Source organism: Pollicipes pollicipes, unplaced genomic scaffold, assembly GCF_011947565.3.
Source record: "Pollicipes pollicipes isolate AB1234 unplaced genomic scaffold, Ppol_2.1 Scaffold_7231;HRSCAF=8579_pilon_pilon_pilon, whole genome shotgun sequence".
Classification (NCBI taxonomy): Eukaryota; Metazoa; Arthropoda; class Thecostraca; order Pollicipedomorpha; family Pollicipedidae; genus Pollicipes; species Pollicipes pollicipes.
The window spans coordinates 44,681,220-44,699,775 of NW_023597034.1; the positions used below are offsets into that span (position 1 = coordinate 44,681,220).

The 18,556-nt window shown below is 47.5% G+C and overlaps 1 protein-coding gene across 1 annotated transcript in view; it reads left to right on the forward strand.

The window, feature by feature from the left end:
- The window catches only part of LOC119110203 (calcitonin gene-related peptide type 1 receptor), a 102,760-nt gene that overhangs the window by 68,886 nt on the left and 15,318 nt on the right, over positions 1–18,556 (forward strand). The window contains exon 8 of the mRNA XM_037233938.1: positions 18,162–18,342. Within this exon, the coding sequence (XP_037089833.1) occupies positions 18,162–18,342 (181 nt within the window). The remainder of the gene's footprint in view (positions 1–18,161; positions 18,343–18,556) is intronic.

Here is an 18,556-nt window from a genome sequence, read left to right on the forward strand (position 1 = left end):
GCGCGTTGGGAAACCAACACGTACAATACAGCACAGAAACCAGCACGCACGTAACGCGTGACCAGGAAGACTCCCTTCATGGCGCAGAGCGAGCGGGCGACAATACGCTTGATCGCTATCACCTGGTACAGTAGAGGACTTCACGGCTTAGGTTGTCTTTATCCAACCCATCCACTACACAGTGAACCGTGCCACCTGCCACCCAATTCTTACCCACTTTTTACCGACTCGTTTCCCACTTGTTTGCATTGTTCGAGGCATTAAGTTAATCGATCAAAACTACACGTGAGCTTTAGAAGCTTAACAATAAAGCATGCTTACTCAATTGCGTTGATAGTTGCAAAAATAGTGTGAATTGAGCTGACTGTAACTTACAGAAGCGCGACCAGCAGCGCTGTGTAGGATTTCCTCAAATATCTACCCGGTGCCACATACGTCTTTGTCACGAGTCATAATTCTAGAATTTCAACCCCGGGAGTCCCTCCCGGCTTTAACGAATCCACAGAGACTTCATACATTCGGCGTCCACTACATTCCCTCCGAGCGTATACGTCCGCTGGCGCCCGCGTCACCTCACTCCTTCTTGGCTCACGTAGGGGTAGGCCCCATCCTCTTTGCTCCCCTCCCCCCCCCCCCCTCCTTCTTATACAGCGCCTTGGCATAACAACTGGCCAGTGAACGTGTGAGTCCTCGTTGAGCAAAATTAAATTTATTTCACGTATTTCAAACGTGCAATAAAGCCACGTGTACGCCCTATGTGAAACATATCAGGTCATTTAAGAGCGAGATCAAGATCAGGGATCAGAGAGAGAGAGAGAGCGAGATCAAGTTATGGTAGCATTGTAACGTCTCAAAAATGAGCCTCCCAAGCGGACAGTTTGCTTTCAGATGTCCTTAACACAGTACAGCGCAACTTGTAAAAAGTGGGCCACTCATTGCTGAGTGCGTTACTTATTGCTGGAATTAAAAATGAGTGTTCTACATCTGTATAGGGTATTGAACTGAAATAGCCATTCAAAAGATCATTCCATGCAGTTCACAGCTCTACCCTCTTTAGACCTATAATGGTCTAGTTTCTGAGCAACACGCCCGGGAGACTATTTCAAGGTCATTCGGACACGAATGACTTCATAGCAACGTTATTTTAATATGGCCACACAGTACGCCATGCAGAGCTTAAGACCAAGACAAATATTAACGTCGGGTCGTTAATATCTGGCGTCTGTGAGCACGATTTCCAGATACAGTGGGTATCCATTGGTTCTCAGTCGATGCTAGGCAGGCTGCGCAAGTTTCTATCATGAATCCCGTTTTGTGCTACATAATGTAAGAAGTTAGACATACTTTCTACGGAAATAAGTAAAAATGCTACGGAAATAAGTAATCAAATATTTTATCTTGCAATCAAATAATTTAAAGGGTATGTTCAACCTTTGAACTTATCGAAGCAAGCATCAGATGTGATGAACTAGGCCCGCATATAACTTTTGGTTTACTTTTAATTGGGGAAACTGCTCTAGACAATGCATTTTCTCTGTTAAGTAAATGTGTTCCTCGATGCATCATTGTTGTATTATGTCATCGTACCTTGCACAGCACTGAATAAGAGTCATATGACGCCCGCTCTATCTGGCAATCGTGCTCACGAACGCCACATATGACCGCGACCATCAGATGTCTTGACTTGGGTCGCCGCAAGGACAGTGGAGCGGCAGGATTGAATGATGTTATTATGACGTCATGGATGTCTGAGTGACCTTGGAATAGTATCTCCCAAATAGTCTGCGCGTGTTCGTTAGCGTGTGGCTCTCAACCTAGAGGGGTTTATGCCTTTAAAAGGATAGGGCTGTGAACTGCACCAAATGATCCTCAATGTGTCTATTTCGGTTCAAAATCCCATACAAGTTTGAAACACTGCTTTAAAACAACGCCATAACCGGGGATGTGAATGCGAGTAAGTTTCTAAAACTTAAGGATAAATATGCAAGGACACAATAGGGAAGGGCCCAAACACGAGCAAATCATGCTATTTAGCGCTGCGAACACTTTCAACACCGCCACTATCATTTCTCTGCAAGTTGCAGTACTTCATGCGAGTGTTAAGTGTTAAGAAAGTTATTTTCCACGGCTAGTTTGGCTTCATCTCGGCATCATACAAAAGTTCCATGACGCCATCAAGCAAGGACACATTGGGGTGGATTACCACATTATATATATATATATATATATATATATATATATATATATATATAGTCTGTGCGTCCCAAATAGTCCCAAATAGTCTGCGCGTATTCGTTAGCGTGTGGCTCTGAACCTAGAGGGGTTTATGCCTTTAGAAGTATAGGGCTATGAACTGCACCAAATGATCCTCAATGTGTCTATTTCGGTTCAAAATCCCATACAAGTTTGTTTTATATATATATATATATATATATATATATATATATATATATATAAACCATGGCATGGAAAATAGGTACAAATAGCCTGGTTGCAAGTGTGCAGTTTGCACCTACCACATGCAGTGCAGCAAACATTGCCTTTCCTGTAACCTGTTACGAATCTGCACTCTCAATTCTCCGCTTGAGGCTAGCACATTATTCATGGAACCTAGGACCCAGACCCATTAGCCATATAGCATGCAATGTGAATCACATTGCACTAAACCTGACAGTTGCCAGTCGGCACCTGCCAAGAGCCAGCCAAGTGCATTCACACGTAGGGAATCACATTTTCATTAGCCAGCTCTAGCCATGTCGTCGGCGATAGCATGTTAACAAGTCAACATCGCATTCAGCTGTTGTAATAGCGAACAGTTATCATAAATTATGAGCATACCATGAGTATTCCTACGTACCTGAATTTGATATGTAATACGAATTACGACTGCATTTCTCATAAACAAACCCAGCAAAAATTCAATTCACTCGTCACGTTTTCCGGTCGGAAAGGAGCTAAACTGAACTGAACTGAATTGAACTGAACTGAACTCCGAACAATTGAACTAGATAGGCCAACGTAGGCGCCGGCTGTCGTTTCCACCAGGATACCTTAAATTCACCTGATCAGGTCACTCTATGATGGGTCAGGAGTCAAAACATGCTCCCGCGCTGCGTTGAGATTGGAGTGCCGTGCGCCACTTTACCAGCATTCCAAGAAAACTAAATATGTAAGGCTAAATTCCCACTTGCAAGCTGCATGGCAATTGTTACTGACAGAATCCCTGGGACATCACACTCTGCGACATATATGTAACCCGCATGTGAGCCGAGACGACCTTCCTACCAGTACTGCTTATCGCATATAGTCTCAGTAATAGCATGCTTACAGCAGTTTGAAAAAGCAGCGAACGAGAGGTCAGTTCATGATTACTTCATAGTTCTGACAATTGGCAATGCAAAATATTACGAGCCCTTGGATTTTAGGGGTAGCAGAAAATCTTTCACTGATTTTAGCATAGGTTATAAGAATATAGAATGCTATGCCATGTAATATCCTCTGGTTACCAGCTGAAATTTGGCAAACTTTAGTTCTGGATTGCGAATATCGTGTTTGCTGCATACAAAGTACAATGACGCATTTATTCTTATTTCGAAAGTAATCTGCATAATTACCATGCTGCATGCTTTTCATTTTAACACTCTGAAAAGCTCTGTTAATCTGTTTGAGGTAGGCTTTGTTTACTTATGCCGCCATTGTGAACCACATGACTCACTGACACGACATTGTGAAAAATGATCGGCTCTCGATTCCTCCCACGAAATCTAAGAAGCATGTGATTCAGCTTATGACCCAAAGCGTCATTTTCCCTAGTGAGCCGATTCAGCTCACAGCTCATCCCAACACGATTGGTTTATGATCCGATTCATGATTCAGCTCGAGTCGAATACAAGTCCGTTCGCCTCAAGAACAAAAGTCAAGGATAATCCGAAAGACGGACCAAATGGGGAGTGACTTGATTCAGCTCGAATCGAACACAAGTCTGTTCGCCACAAGAACAAAAGTCAAAGATCCGATCCGAAAGACCGCCAAAAGAGTGATCGTCTTTGCCATGCCGGGTACAGCCGCTGAAGCCAGGCAATTTTCAGTTAGATCCGAGATAGGCTTGCGCTTGTGGCCCCGCCCGCAATCACGAAACCCAGGCATAAACAATACACACCATCGTCCACACACCATCGTCCGCACACCATCGTCCGCTTGCCAATGCCCGTGCCAGCGGCAACAGCGCGCCCTGAGGCGCGAACAGAGGCGCCACCTAGGGCGCGCCGGCAGTGGAGACTCCTGGACGTCGGTAAAACACGCCACCGGCGATCAGGGTTCAGGATCAGGGTGGCGATCAGCGGTTTATCCGCAGCGATGGTTGGATGTGGGCTGGCTACATTCGCTTATCGGATACGGCTTGGCTGACATTATGAACGCATTTCAAGGATGTTTTGCTCATCCACAGTTGTTGGCGTGGGATCCAGGATCAAATGCACATCTTAGGCGGTGCAGGCTTCGACAACGTTCCAAAACCAAGCGACTCACGACAAGCCACAATCGACGAGTAATGCATTTTTCACAGTTCTCAAGAGGCAGGAAGGCTATCGGTAGCCGGTTCCTCCTGGCGGAAAATGGCGTGACGGATGCCACTGAGTCGTAGCAGGCACTGTGTGCACGTAATAATGGATTTACGTGATTTATGTAATTATACATGCTCATTATTTGCTCGTGGAAGAAGTTCGAGCAAGCAGCACAAGTGCGTTAGATGCAGCTCAGTTTAAGTGCGTTGAGTTGCAAGTGAATAGTATCCAATGTCTCAAATACCACGACACGATCCATTTAGCAGACGCGATGGCGCCCGCTAAAGACCCGCTATGCAAGCTCCCACGAGACTGAGGGCCGCCTAAACAGACAGAGGCAACGTTTTGAGTATCCACTCACCGAGTTGGGCCGGGTGTCAAGGGTGAGGACCATCAGACATAGCAGCAGCAGGCAGAGCGCTGCCGGGGTCTTCCGTCTGCCGGCCCAGGTACACAGCCTGTGAGGACAGATATGATTTATGATAACGGAGGAGCTTGTACCGGCGTTCTGCTCGCGGAGATACGATCCAACTCACTGGAACATCACCTCGCGTGTTGGAAGACGGGCTCAACCACCGCCCCAGGGTATGCGCGCTGGGGAGTAAGGTTGGGTTTGCTGAAGTGTCACTGTTCTCATGGCTAACTAGAGCATTCCCAGTTGAACTGGAGGAGACAACAGACTTGGATAGATAGAAAGGGGTGTTCCACATTTGTATGATATTTTGGACTGAAAAAGCCACTTTGAAGACCATTCTGCGCAGTTGACAGCGTGCCGCTCTTAAGAACCAAAATTCTGTAATTTCTGGGCTACACGTCTGCGGAGATGTCTAGACTATTCCATGCAGATTATTCAATGTTATTCACGTGCCCATGACGACAAAAATGTCATTTAAATTTGTGTCATTCCATTGGTCATGCAGTGATCCGGGTCTTTGAAAATATGATTGTTGGGTCGTACATATCTGGCATTGGTGAGCACGATTTCTAGATGTAACAGCCGTCAATTGGCCCTCAATCAATGCTGTGCAATATACGATGACGTAATCAAGCAATGACGCAATGAGGAAAATATCCACATACACACACATACATATATTAAAAAGAAAAATTGTGTTGTCCAGAGCAGTTTTTCGAGTAAGAAATATACCGATGGTTAAAGTGAGCTTACTGCATCATAGTTGATGCTTGCTTCAATATCTTCACATGTGTGAACAATCTTTCAGGGAAACGCTATAACCAAGTAGTGAATACAAGACAACGTCTTACCGATACTTACTGATGAATGCTCAAACTTACTGATAAATGCGCCAGAACACCACGTGAAAGGGCCAAAACATGGGCACGTAACAATATTTGGTTTGGTGAACACCTCCGGCACCGCGCTGCCATCTCTCGGCGAGTTGACGTACTACAAGTGGATACAAGGATGACAGTCACACAGATAGCTTGGCAGCACCTTAACGTTTTACAAATGTTTCATGACGCAATCAAACAGGGATGTTTTGAGAAGTGTAGTTACTGAATAATGAAATTGTTCGGTTTGGAACAATTTTCTCCACTTAAAAGTATACCCATAGTCATAAGTGAGCCTATTTCATCATGTCTGGTGCTTGCTTCAATCTCTTCAAATATGGAATGTTCCGTCTTAACTGTTCGGCCTATCGCGATTATTGCCCGGCGCGTTAGTATGCGCGCAAAGTTTCGGCCAGTTCACTCTCCGGCCGTCGTCACCTGTTATGGATTCTTGAGGATTGGGTTGCCGCGTCTGTGGTAATCAAGCCCGATTCATACCGGTTCTGTAACGACCTGGCATTCCGCAACGTCTCCGTAAAGACGCCCGTCTGCAATGAGGAGAGGCTATACTTGCGACTATAACTTGCGCATATATTAAAGCGTTGATGGCCCTCCGCGCCTCCGGAACCGGATCGGGTGGGAATCGGAAAATTGGTATCGGACTACGCACAGTACCTCTCAAATGCGCCGTGACGTTATTTCAATCTAAAACGCACATGTGCGAACGAGATGAAATAATGCCATTTCTACCAAGATCCCAGTGCTCGTTTTGTGGTTGGGACAAAGAAGATTAACCGTGGCAGACATAGTTCAGATTAATTTTGTGCAAATTCAGGGAACTGCATACCTCTCTACGGGGATGACATTCGATTGACGAGTGGCTTTCACTTCGCGTCTTGCTGTTTCACTGGCTCATTATTTCTGTGATGTTCTTGATTTTATAAGCAATGAAGGATAAAGCATTTGCGCGAAAATCTCCAGGCGAAGTAGAATCTGGTAGCCTCCGGATGGTCCGGCCGCCTTCGTAACGGCTTTTCAAGATTGAGGGGAGTTGAGGTTGCGTAACTACGGACGGAGTACGGATAGCATTGTTGTGGCTTTGGACGTGCTAAGGAGACCAATTTCTGCGCGCTTTCTTGAGCGGGCTATGGACAGGGACGATTTATTTGCTATGATGCAGTTAGAGTCAAAGGAGGAAGGGAACCACGGCGGAGGAACAACGGTGGGAGAGCTATTGCTACAACGTGAGTTGGGGGGTGAGTTGCCGCCCATGATGAGGACAGGGGAGGATCGGAAAGTCTTCTGTGACACCTACCGTATCTTTGCAAATATGATACTGCATACCAGAGGCATAGTTGGGGTTTGGCGTAATTTTACCGGGTTCCATACCTCGTCCCAAACTTTCCGTAAAACATAGACTCCCTGGAAGATGCCCATGACTCACGGCACATTGTCATGACTCTTTGAAACGTCCGAACAATCGCTAGTACCGCAGGCAGGCTCACTAAACGTTCCAAAACCGCTTCAGGGGCAATTGAAATAAACGGAAAGCGTGCGCTTTGCATTGCCCAGCCTCGTTCACTGGCCAATAGAGCCCGCATTACTGGTGTATCATATTCGCGAGAATTATCAAATGTGAAATAGTAGCTACGCAGAAATTGCCTGCCTAAGCACGAATAACAAATAATTTGCGGCCACTTTATCTGTACACATGCCTGTGTCAAAGATTACATCAACATATGGCGTCAATGAAATGCTCGATATGTACCCAAAAGTTGAAGTCAGCATGCTATCTGCAATGAGAAGACATGTGCTGGACATGATTGGCTCAGTTTTCTTTGAATGGAAATTTTGTTTCCACATTTAACGGCATCTAACGGCATGCGGCGTTGCTAAATGTGAATGTTGTTTTTAGAGTGGCGAAGGTTTTTGGACAAAATGTGAATGATGTCCTCGCCTGTAAGAGGAACCACAGGTGACACAGTGATGGTTGTCATGTCCTCGCCTGTAAGAGGAACCACGGTGATGGCACAGTGAAGGTTGTCATGTGAAGAAGCGTGGATAGCGGTGAGAGGGGAAAGCGGATCATTTCAAAGCTGCTTTGATCCCGTGCTGTCTCATCATGCGTCCAATTAAGGACAGCAAACACTGTATGCGAGCTTGACTCTGACTCTTGAATACAGAGTATGACATTCCAGCTATTGCAACACATTTAAATGATGTAAAGTAGGTAAAGAAATGGTCAAGTTTTTTAGCGGTGTCGTATGGCATGGCTTCACTTTCCGCTACTACTACATATTAGTTGTGATCGTGTACAATGCTATTAACTGAGAAGACTTCCCGTAACTTGCAATATCTGGCAGTTCTTTACTACAAAATTACAGCAAACATCTGAAACATGACATTTTAGAAGACTTAGCCTGTTGTTTACTGAGATGAGGACCTAGGGTTAAGTCTGATGCCTTTTGGCGATCAACATTTTAGGTCTCACCACCTTCATTTTCATTTGTAGTCGAAAACTGGTATCACGGTGGTAAGATAAACTTTGGTGCTACATAAATACCACAGTACAGGTGCTTCATTGATGTTATATGAGCAGCATTATTGGTATTGGGCAAGTAATGTTGAGCATTAGATGATGTATGACATTTTTTGCATACTTTATGCTAAGTTCTATGCTTTGGAAAAGGACAATATTCAGATTGCACTTAACCTAACAGTGGCAGGTCAATGCTTGGCCAGCATTGTAGCCCAACGGGCTTTTGTACGTTGGATTCCTAGTTGGACGCGGTGGGTCAGGCTATGGGCTGACATTTTAGAAATACTGGCACATCCAATTTAGCCCTACAAGGACATCAAAACGCCGATAAAAGCATTGCTTTTAAACTAGACCTTGGGTATTTCTTATGCTGACAAATACGCCAGAATAGTTTTTTGGAACAATCAATGTAGTGCGTTCTTTAGAAGGGATTGCCGATTTATAAATTCGGCGGGGGTGGATGCAACAAGGCCATGGGTTACCCCGTTGCATCCGCTCACCTCCTTGGTGGCCTGTGTGTCCCTCGGTCGGACTTTCAGGCCAGCGGGAGGGCAATGCCTTAAGGATATCAGGGAGTTTGTTTTGACGTTGCCCCCCCCCCCTCCCCCCCGCTGAAGCGCTGAGCGACCTCTCTGTCGAGTGGGGAGCCTGACACTGACCAGGCCGCGGCGCTGGACAGAGTCCCCACTTGCCGAACAGGGCCAGTGGCGGAACCCTAGAATATCAGAGAACTTACTCCGGCGTCGCTCAGAGGGTTTCAGAAGAATCAGAGGATCGCTTTGTCGGCCAAGGGACTCGAGAACTGGGTAGGCACTGTATGATCGATAGGGACTGACTGCATGCCGGTAATCAACAGCGGCCCCGTGCTGGCCAGAAGTCCCATTAGCCGCACAAGAGCGGAGCGATGGCCCTCGCATGTTATAGAGCTTGTTTTGGTGTCATGGTGGAGCCCACAGAACAAAGGAAAGCGCCTGTTCTGGTCTGGGTACCGAGCGTTACCTATCAGGCGTCGTGATACCGTGCCCGGCAGGGGCTCTTGCTAGCCAGGAGCCCCATCGAGCGAACAAAGGCAGGGTCAAGGCTCTAGAATGACGATCACGGAGATGCTTCACAGATGATAGTCCTAGTCCTTCGCTCAGATAGTCCTTGGACAATGAGAAGGCCGCTCTGCCAATCAGGAGCTCTGGCACTGGACGAGAGGCCCTAGTTGGTACCGAGGTATACATGCAGACCAGATGGTGCATGAGCCAAAATGGAACGTGGACTAGGTCCCAAAATGCTACAGCCTTTGAGAAGACGGGTCTGCGATAGAAGTCCGTCGAAGTTGCCCTTTGCCATCTGGTCTATCCCTTTAATCTGGGGGCTTTACAATCAATACAAGCGTGCTATATTGCTTCCTCCACAGACGAGAACTTGTTGCGCTCTTGCCCCTTTTCGCCAACGTCGTCGTGTATGGACTAGTATTCGAGGTAATGGGGCCAAAATTTGCCAGCGGATTTTTTACATATCAACCAATAAGTAAGATCGACACCAGGCTGGGTGGTCATTATGCATATCTAGCTCCTCATCTAAACGGCATAGTCATGCAACAATGCGCATTGAACATTGTGTCACTGGGATTCAACTGGCTGCGTCATCGGCTTCCCAGGGTCATGTCTCTTTCCTGTCTCTTTTTGTTTAATTTCTTTAACTGAACTTAAATAAATTTATTCCGAATGGTCTGCATGGCCAGCTTGTGACTTCGGGTTCAGGGTACCTGCCAAACATAACATGTGTACACCCTGAATCCGTCATCCAAGTTGTGCCATGCCATATAACGGATACTGTTGTCGCCGCCCTATTCGCAGACGGTACTACAGCCGGTTGTGCATGTAAACAGTACAATTCTGTAGTATGTCTACCCCGGGCCTGGGTTGACCATCATTTGTCAGTTACCAGCTGACCTTTTCATGGTAGTTGGGCCAAACATGTGCCCGCTTTGAGTATTGTTTGGTGCCGCTGGATGTCTAGTGCCGTCCTTTGCCGCTAGGCTACGAGTCTCGAATCTCTCGTACAGACCATGGCTCCTTGCCCATGGAATCCATGGCACGGACCTGTGTTCAGCGTGGGGCTCCCGTGCTCAGTACCGGACCCCCGGCCAACAGCGGGACCCCATGAATTCCACAAGGGCCCCGGGCAGTACCGGAGGAGTCATGACCTGGATGGGATCTCCCTCAGAATGTGGCACGGATGGTGGTATCAGAACCCATCAAAGAATGGGTCAGAGCAAGTGTCGTATTTGGTGTGGTGGCCGTCTATTATCGCAGGCAAACGAGGAGGAAAGGTGTGGAGATAATATTTTTTTAATCTACCGCAGCAGTCAATGAAGATTGAAGTAAGGATTTTCCACTGCGTTACGTAATTACTGACCAATAGAAAAGTCCCAGTCAGATGATAGCAACAACTCGCTACGCAGTGTAACATAGTCAGTTTTCCGCAGACAAACAAATATCGAACATTTAGATCATGAGCGTAGTGATCCATGGGTCAACACAGACAAAGCTGTCCTTTGATGGCTACCGACGCGCTAGAAATACAAATTTACTTTCGCAATTCATAATAAAATGTACACAAAGCAGGGCTCCGTTGTTAATATACAAACAAGTATGACAGTCTGGGATATGTGAGTTATAAGCTTCGCGATCCACCTGTGTGAGGTAAATACTGGTGGCAGGGAAATACGTTCATCCCGTTTCGTCCGTACAATGCACGTGATTTGTGTTTTCCCATTCAGGATCTCGATCCTAGTTTGTCCCCCTTTCAGAGGCGTGCCACAGAATTGTCCAAAAGGCGGCAAAGGATTTCGTAAGGGTGCGTCAGTGGCGAAAATTTGAAATCTGATAACGCGAGGGGTACGACGTTCACGACCGGCATGTCCAGATGTATTTGTCTCGGATGAATAGCTATGCTGCGTCAAAAGGTGTACTTGTTGCAGTCATTAAAGTAACGCAACGTTTTGAGCTCGTCAGCTTACCTCCTGATCGTGTTAACATAATCGTTCCTCCCTTTTCCAGCCGCCAGCTGGAAACGCCGTATGTTATGCGACCTGTTTCATGTTACCTGCAATCCCAGGGTTTCATGAAATTGAACCAATCAGAACGGAATCCGTCAGAATCGTCACAAAAAACATGAAGACCACATGACCACATGAAGACCACTAACTGGTGGCATCCTTACCCTCATCTTTTCGCTCATCTGCGTTTCAAATCCCCTGATAGAGCTTTATTTTTTTTTTAGGTGCATTTCTCACCGGGCTGCAACTTTTTGCCCTTCATCATCCTCGGGTACCTAACCCCACACCCATACCGAGACCGGCCACGACCCTGAAGAAAACCTAACACTCTCCAGTAAAAGGAACTTAACGGTGGGGCATTCTAAAACAAAGTGGGTTCAATCAGGCATTTTTCTTGAATTATGCGGACGAGATTTTGCGACCTTTGACGTAGATGGGGTTTATTTGTCTAGCAGTTACCTCTCCGTGACAGAATTTCTGAATCTGGCGAAACACTAGGAAATATGACCATAGCTCTGCAGAAAAAGAAACGACAGATGCTTACACGTTCGGAAATTTTGAAGTGCTTAAGGTGCACGATGCTCATTATTTTAGCAGGTCCCTGCTAGTTCTGTAGCGCGTTAGAAGACGAGAATATCCTACGACAAAAGATATGAAGTCTGTACCGTTATCAACTGATTATCGAAGTCCTTCTCAAAACGGAAAACAAAAGCGCGAAACTTGGGACCCATGTGATGGAGATCATGGTCATGCAAACGCATCGCAAGTTTCCGGTCAATGTCTACGTTTGCGGTCACTTGTGGGCGCCAGCCTACCTTCTAAGTCGTATGTTGGCAGCCATCGCGGCGCTGCGCAGCAGACGGCGTCTCACACCCCGGCACACCTCACGCGTCTAGCACCCGCGAAGGCACGGCGCGCATCGCCTGCGTGCCGCAGCGAACACCGTACGCTGACGTTGCACGCCGTGCGGTCGGTTCGCGGCGCCGGCGATGGCCACGGGCGGGTGGTCCGCGCCAGTAACGCGGCGCTCCAGACCGTGCGGCGAAATGGCTGGTTGGACCGCGGGCGGCGCGTGGCCGGCGCTCGCGGCCGGCGGCCGGGCTGCCCGGTGGCCCGGTTACCGTTACACGAAGTATTACCGTTACAGCGCGGGGAGCGCGAGGAGGAGAGCCTGACAGACACATAGGTGCGACGCGCGCATTACGCGACATGTGAGCTAAAGCTGACAAGAAACACAACCATAAGAAACGTGCATTTCCGCCCAGTGGCACATGAGGAAGTGTTATAGATGCATCCAGACGACGCAACTTAGAAATACGAATTTCGAGCAGAAGAATGATGGTAGGTTGTGTGCCCGTAAGTCACCAGCAGACAGTCGACATATGCGGCAGAATCGCCTGAAACCAGGTACCATTCGGATTATTTTATGGACGCGTACATGTGGTACGCACCGGTACCGCCACAACCTTCCGTGTCCCTCGGCGGCGTCCCGGAAGCTCAGTGCCGCGCTGCTGGACAACAGCACTGACGTGCTTGCAGCACTCCGTCCTCCCATTCACGTGCAGGGGTTGATGGCGGTGTCTACTACGTGCACGTACGTGCCGCCACCGGCAATGGCAAGTACGTACACCAAGATTCGAGGTATTATTCAGCTGGTTCGTGACTTAAAATATTGTGCTTCTCACACTTAGTGTGATCTTAATGACCGTAGCATATGCGGCATCAGCTCTTTGGTCTCTTGCTGCGAATAGCACCTTACTTTCTGCAGGCTTTTTTGCTGATCGGCCGATTGCCGATTTTGCAGATCTGATCGGTTTCAGCACGGTATTCATACAAACCTTGTGGTGGCTGCCGTGTTTGGCGTCACACATTCAGTGGCCGCCTACGCCACATCCAGCATACAGTGAAGCAGACGACACTCGGCCCAGCTGTGCTGCGGAGCGATATGCTCCCTGGCGGTATCAAAAGGACTGGCATCGATGGATTGGTGTCACCCAACGCACCACCTAATATATCCTTGTCTAGGGAAAACCGTGTAGCAAAATAGCTAACCTCGTAGGGCAGCACACTGTAGAACATTCTTCCTCAAAATCGTACCAAGTTCTGGCATCCGGTGCTAGGACGCTATCGTGGCACACCATCATCGGAGATTTATTTTCATGACGGTCAGAAAAACGTCCTGCACCGCAGCGCTTGTTGAGACGGCCAACACTTGTGGAGACGTGTGCCCTGAAAGTGTCACGCGGTAGTGGGTCACTTTCGCCAGCGAGGCAGCTATGCCGAGATTAATCTGATAGGGTAAACCAATGAGCGCAGGCGTTGATGGGGCGACGTTACACAACTGCTACATTTTGCAGAAAGCGTAGCGCCGGCCGATCGAAGTGCTGCATCGTTTCCTATGCAGCGGTATCCAGTCACTTTCAAGACCGCCGCTTTGCCAGTAAGCTGCAGCGGTTGAAGAGCGTGTCCCTAAAACCTCAGGATAAGTTAGTATAATAATGGTACTGGGTAGTGCCACTATAGCGTCATCGACATGTAACGAAGATATAAATTTTGAATAGTTTCGAGTCCAGATTACGCCGTCGTCGTGTTGTCACAGCACTACACTTCTTGCTTTCCTCGTAGCCCGAGAGTGTACCCTTAGTTTGCGAAGACTGGAGTTATCGCGACAGCCGTTGTTATCGCAAATGCTGTAGTTATGACAACAGCAGAATCTGTTAGCGGCTGTCGTGGATTGCCAACGGCTAGAGGTGCCGCCTTTGAGTTGTTTTAACCAGCGCATTGACAGCTTGCGGGTTTAAAAGTTGCACCCTTCCCGGTGTCGATGGCTTTAGTACAAATACACGTTATGGCTGACAGCGGGCGGAAATGGGCAGTTACCAAGATGCACAAAGACAAAGGGCTCTTCGGAAAGTCACCGTGCTTAACGTCTTAGGGGAGAAATCAAAGCGATATTATCGCGTTTCGTTGAATTTGTGTCATACGCGTATGCATCGTCATCCTGTCTGCACAATTTTTCTCCTAAATAGGGTATTTCAAGGTTTCAAATCATTCATTACACGAACATTTGTGACAAATGATATTGCAAATATTACACACATCACATGTTTTGAAATTACTTTTTATAGTGGTGAGCAAGGAGTCAAATGAGATTTTTCCTGGCATGGACGGCTGCTTGAAATCGAATTTATTAGTTTTCAGGATTTCGGGAAACCTGATATTACCGATCACATCAGACGCGTCTGATCTATCAATATCAAACACAATAAGGTGGCATATTTCCTAAAAGGGAATGTTCCACATTTGTGTGTGGTTTTGAAATGAAACGAAAATGAAATTAAGATAGCTATCTTAAGGACCATTCGGTCTAGTTTACAGCATGATCATTCTTGAGACTTAAACCCCTCTAGTTACTGAGTTATGCGACGGAAAGATGTGCAGATGTTTTCAGCCACACAGGTATCCATGACCCCATAATAACGTCATTCAAATCCTGCTATTCCATTGGCCATGCCATCCAATCATTAAGAACATGATTGTGAGGTCGTTCATATCTGACGTTCGTGAGCACAATTTTAAGATAGAACGACCATCAATTGGCTACCAACATTGCGCAAGGTACGATGACACAATCAAATAATGTCCTACTGGGGAGTGCATTCACTAAACTGAGAAATAGTGTTGTTTTGAACAATTTTTCCACTTGAAAGTATTACAATAGTTATAACTGAATTTATTTAGTGACATCTGATGGTTATTTAATATCTTGACGTGGGCATCGTTCCTTCTGGAACCTTTAACAAACATATAACAGACACCCGTAAAACAGGGGCGTGCGAATGAAGGTACGGACTCAGTTCGACACTATGGGTTGCGCTTTTCTGAGCACAGGAGGGGGCTGAGCCCTGAAAATAGTGACCAATCTTGGGCTATACCAGAGTAAGTTGAGAGGCCATCTGGTTTGGTGTCTATGTCGGGCGCAGAGAGCTGTATCTATTTGCCGTAAAAATGTGTTACAGGTGATAATAGACGGTCTCTGGCCGATGAGTCGCTCCCACACTGGTGCCATTCCTGCAAGTAGGCATTGAGCATCTGGCCATTACGAAAGCAGAGTAAGTTGTAATAGTCCACGCACTGACAGTGGTCAACGCCAAGTCCGCTCTGGCAGGGGGAGGGGGTCTTCAGGTAAGTTCAGATTTGAAAGGGCTTGAAAAACGAACGGACAAATATGTGGTCGCTCATTTTATGTTTTACGGGTTGGCTGCGCAAGCATGACATTTTCCGTTATAACTACGACTTGCGTTCACTGGCAATGGTGCGCGATATTTAAGAAATTTATAAAGAAATAACTTGAATTGCAGGTACGATTACATTAGTTATCCATATTGGCCTTCGATGCCAAAATATTGCGTGGTTTAAGAAGGGACGGTAACGGATAATGAAACAGCTAAACTGACATATTGTGTTGGTTTGACAGTAATTATGGATATATTATTATGTATTGTGCCTCCTAACCAGGGATGCAATTTCATGCTTCCAGAGATGCAGGTTGTTTTTCATCCATTACAATTTCGGGGATTCAGACCCCAACACCAATTTTGAGACACTAAAACCTTACTCTCAGCTGTGAAAAGGAAGTGCGTGAAATCTGGGGAGAAAACTGTTCCATTTGTGCAAGTGTAAATGCATTTCGGGGACAGACTTAGCTATTTTTTGTCCTTCAACCCTTCCTCTTCCCCTTTTCTTCCTCACTCCTACGTGTTTTGCAAAGCTGGATCCCTGTAGCCCGACATTTATCGATAGTTTGGTTCTACAACCACCTCAAACAATGCCACTTTTGGTTTTGTGACGTCATCGTGCAATCAGCCGGAAGTGTTGACGACCTTCAATATATTCGCATAATCATTGCAGGTGCAGAACTCCCACTTCCTAATATGATTCCGATGATGTAGAGCAAAGCATTTGCAATATTGGTATCAACAGGTGCAAAAGACACTTTTGAACGCCTCTAACGCCTCCATTTAGCTTTATATACAATATGCTGACGACAAAAAACGTTTTATCTCACGCCTATCCACCGACCAGTACACTAAGTCTGAGGTGCAACGGGCAATATGAGAAGTCTATGCCATCAATGTTCGCTGCACCTCAAAGCCGCCATTCCTCTTAGCAGTAGGAAGCTCTGGATGAATCCGTAACATGTGTAGCTTTAACACGTGCTCGGGTGGGGGTCAGACTGACCTCACGAAGCTTTTTCCGGAATAGTTTCCGAACGACGCGGCGTAGCCCCGCCAAATTTGGACATAGCTGTGGATAATGGAATGGCGGGTCATTCGGTGGTACAAATTTAGATGTTCCTTGTAAAGTCGCTGACGTAGGCCAGGTCAAAGTCTGACGATGGATTCAGGGAAGCCAAGGAAGTCATGCGCGCTGTAGCGGACAATGACGGGGGTGTTCTTTTACACGCTTTCCGGAGCGCTCCCCTCCCCCAATGCCGACTTCTTCTCTTCCCAATGCCTATCTCCTTTATGCCAAGACAAGGTATGGTGTACGGCAGCACGACATGTGATAGGCATGAATTTATGTCTTGAATCGTCACAAAGGCTTAAAGCGCTGAGTGTGCAAGCCCACTGCAAGCCCTGTCATCTACGCTGTGCGCGTGGCTAACAGATGTAGACACGCAAACAGGCAAACGAACACACCTCTTTAATTGTTTAGACAACCTATTCCCGCTTGCTTCGCTGTGCGAACAACCAACGACTTCGACGCCGGTAGGGCCGCCGCCCGTTTCGTGTCTTTGACGTGAGTCACAACAACAAAGAAATCTCAGTTCACATTGTTTCGCTGCTTAAGCTCGTGGATACCTCCGACACATGGTCCGTGACACGTTGGTGCTGAGAACCTATTACATCTATTTCATCTTTATGCAAGTAAAATCACACCGTACCACAGTGATTAGAGGCTTTCGCATTTCGTTATTGCAATAAGGGAAATCCATTAAAGCTGGTTACAGCAGACATTTTCCGAGAGTTGCCTTCTGTGTTTGGCTAGCGATAGGCTCGGTGCTTGAGAACAAGAACAATCGTCACATAACGGGGACAACCTTGCGGGCAGCAGCGGTAGATGTGGCCCGCTCTTAACATACACAGGACAGATAACAGTGTTTTATCTGCAAAGCAATGTCAAATGCGTCCTCACCTGAGGCCCAAGCTCGCTCATCCCTTATTTTACTGCTAGGTGGCGGTACTTTTTGATGATTTGACATCGCTTCCACCACTTTCTCATTCTCCTCCCCTTTCCCTCTCTTTACCAGGCGGGCGGCTCTCGCTCACGCGGTGTGGTCACCTTTGCCACAGCACAGCGTTGTGGTCACCTTTGCCCTTCTTGCGGTATCGTAACATGCACCCCTCCCTGTACCGCTACGGCCCCTGAGCGCTAAGACGGCAAGTGCACGGGTGTGCCCACGTGCACGGCGTTCCTTAAAAGCTCTTCCGCTCCATCGGCCCTGTCCTTCACGCGATGTCGTCACCTCTGCTAACCCTCTGATCCTGCCGTCCACACGGCGTCGACACCTCCTCCACCCCTCTGACCTCACGCGTTGTCGTTACCTCTGCCATCCATTTGACGCTGCTCCGGACCGGCGGTCGTCTTCACGCGGCGGCGCCACCATCGTCACCCCGCCCTCCATGACCACATTCGCCCGGGCGCTCCACAGGCGAGCGGTGCGCGCGACCCTGGTGTTGGTGCCGCTGTTCGGACTACATCTCATCGTCACCATCTACCGGCCGGCCCGCGGCACCTGTACCTGGATGCAGCTGTACTACTACGCCGACTACATGCTGGACGGCCTGCAGGGCGCCCTGGTCGCCCTCATCTTCTGCTACCTCAACGGCGAGGTGAGTAGCGCGTCAGCCGGGCGGTCAGAGGTGGCCCGTGGGAGCTGCGCCCATCTGCTGGCTGCACGCGATCCAACTGGCCCACCGGTTCGGCCGAAACATGGTGTGGTCTGACTGATGGTAACCGACTAACGGTACGAATACTCCACGGGTCTAGCTCTACCTAGAGCTCGTCAAATGGTGCTACGTCCGTACATCTACCATATTTTAGCGG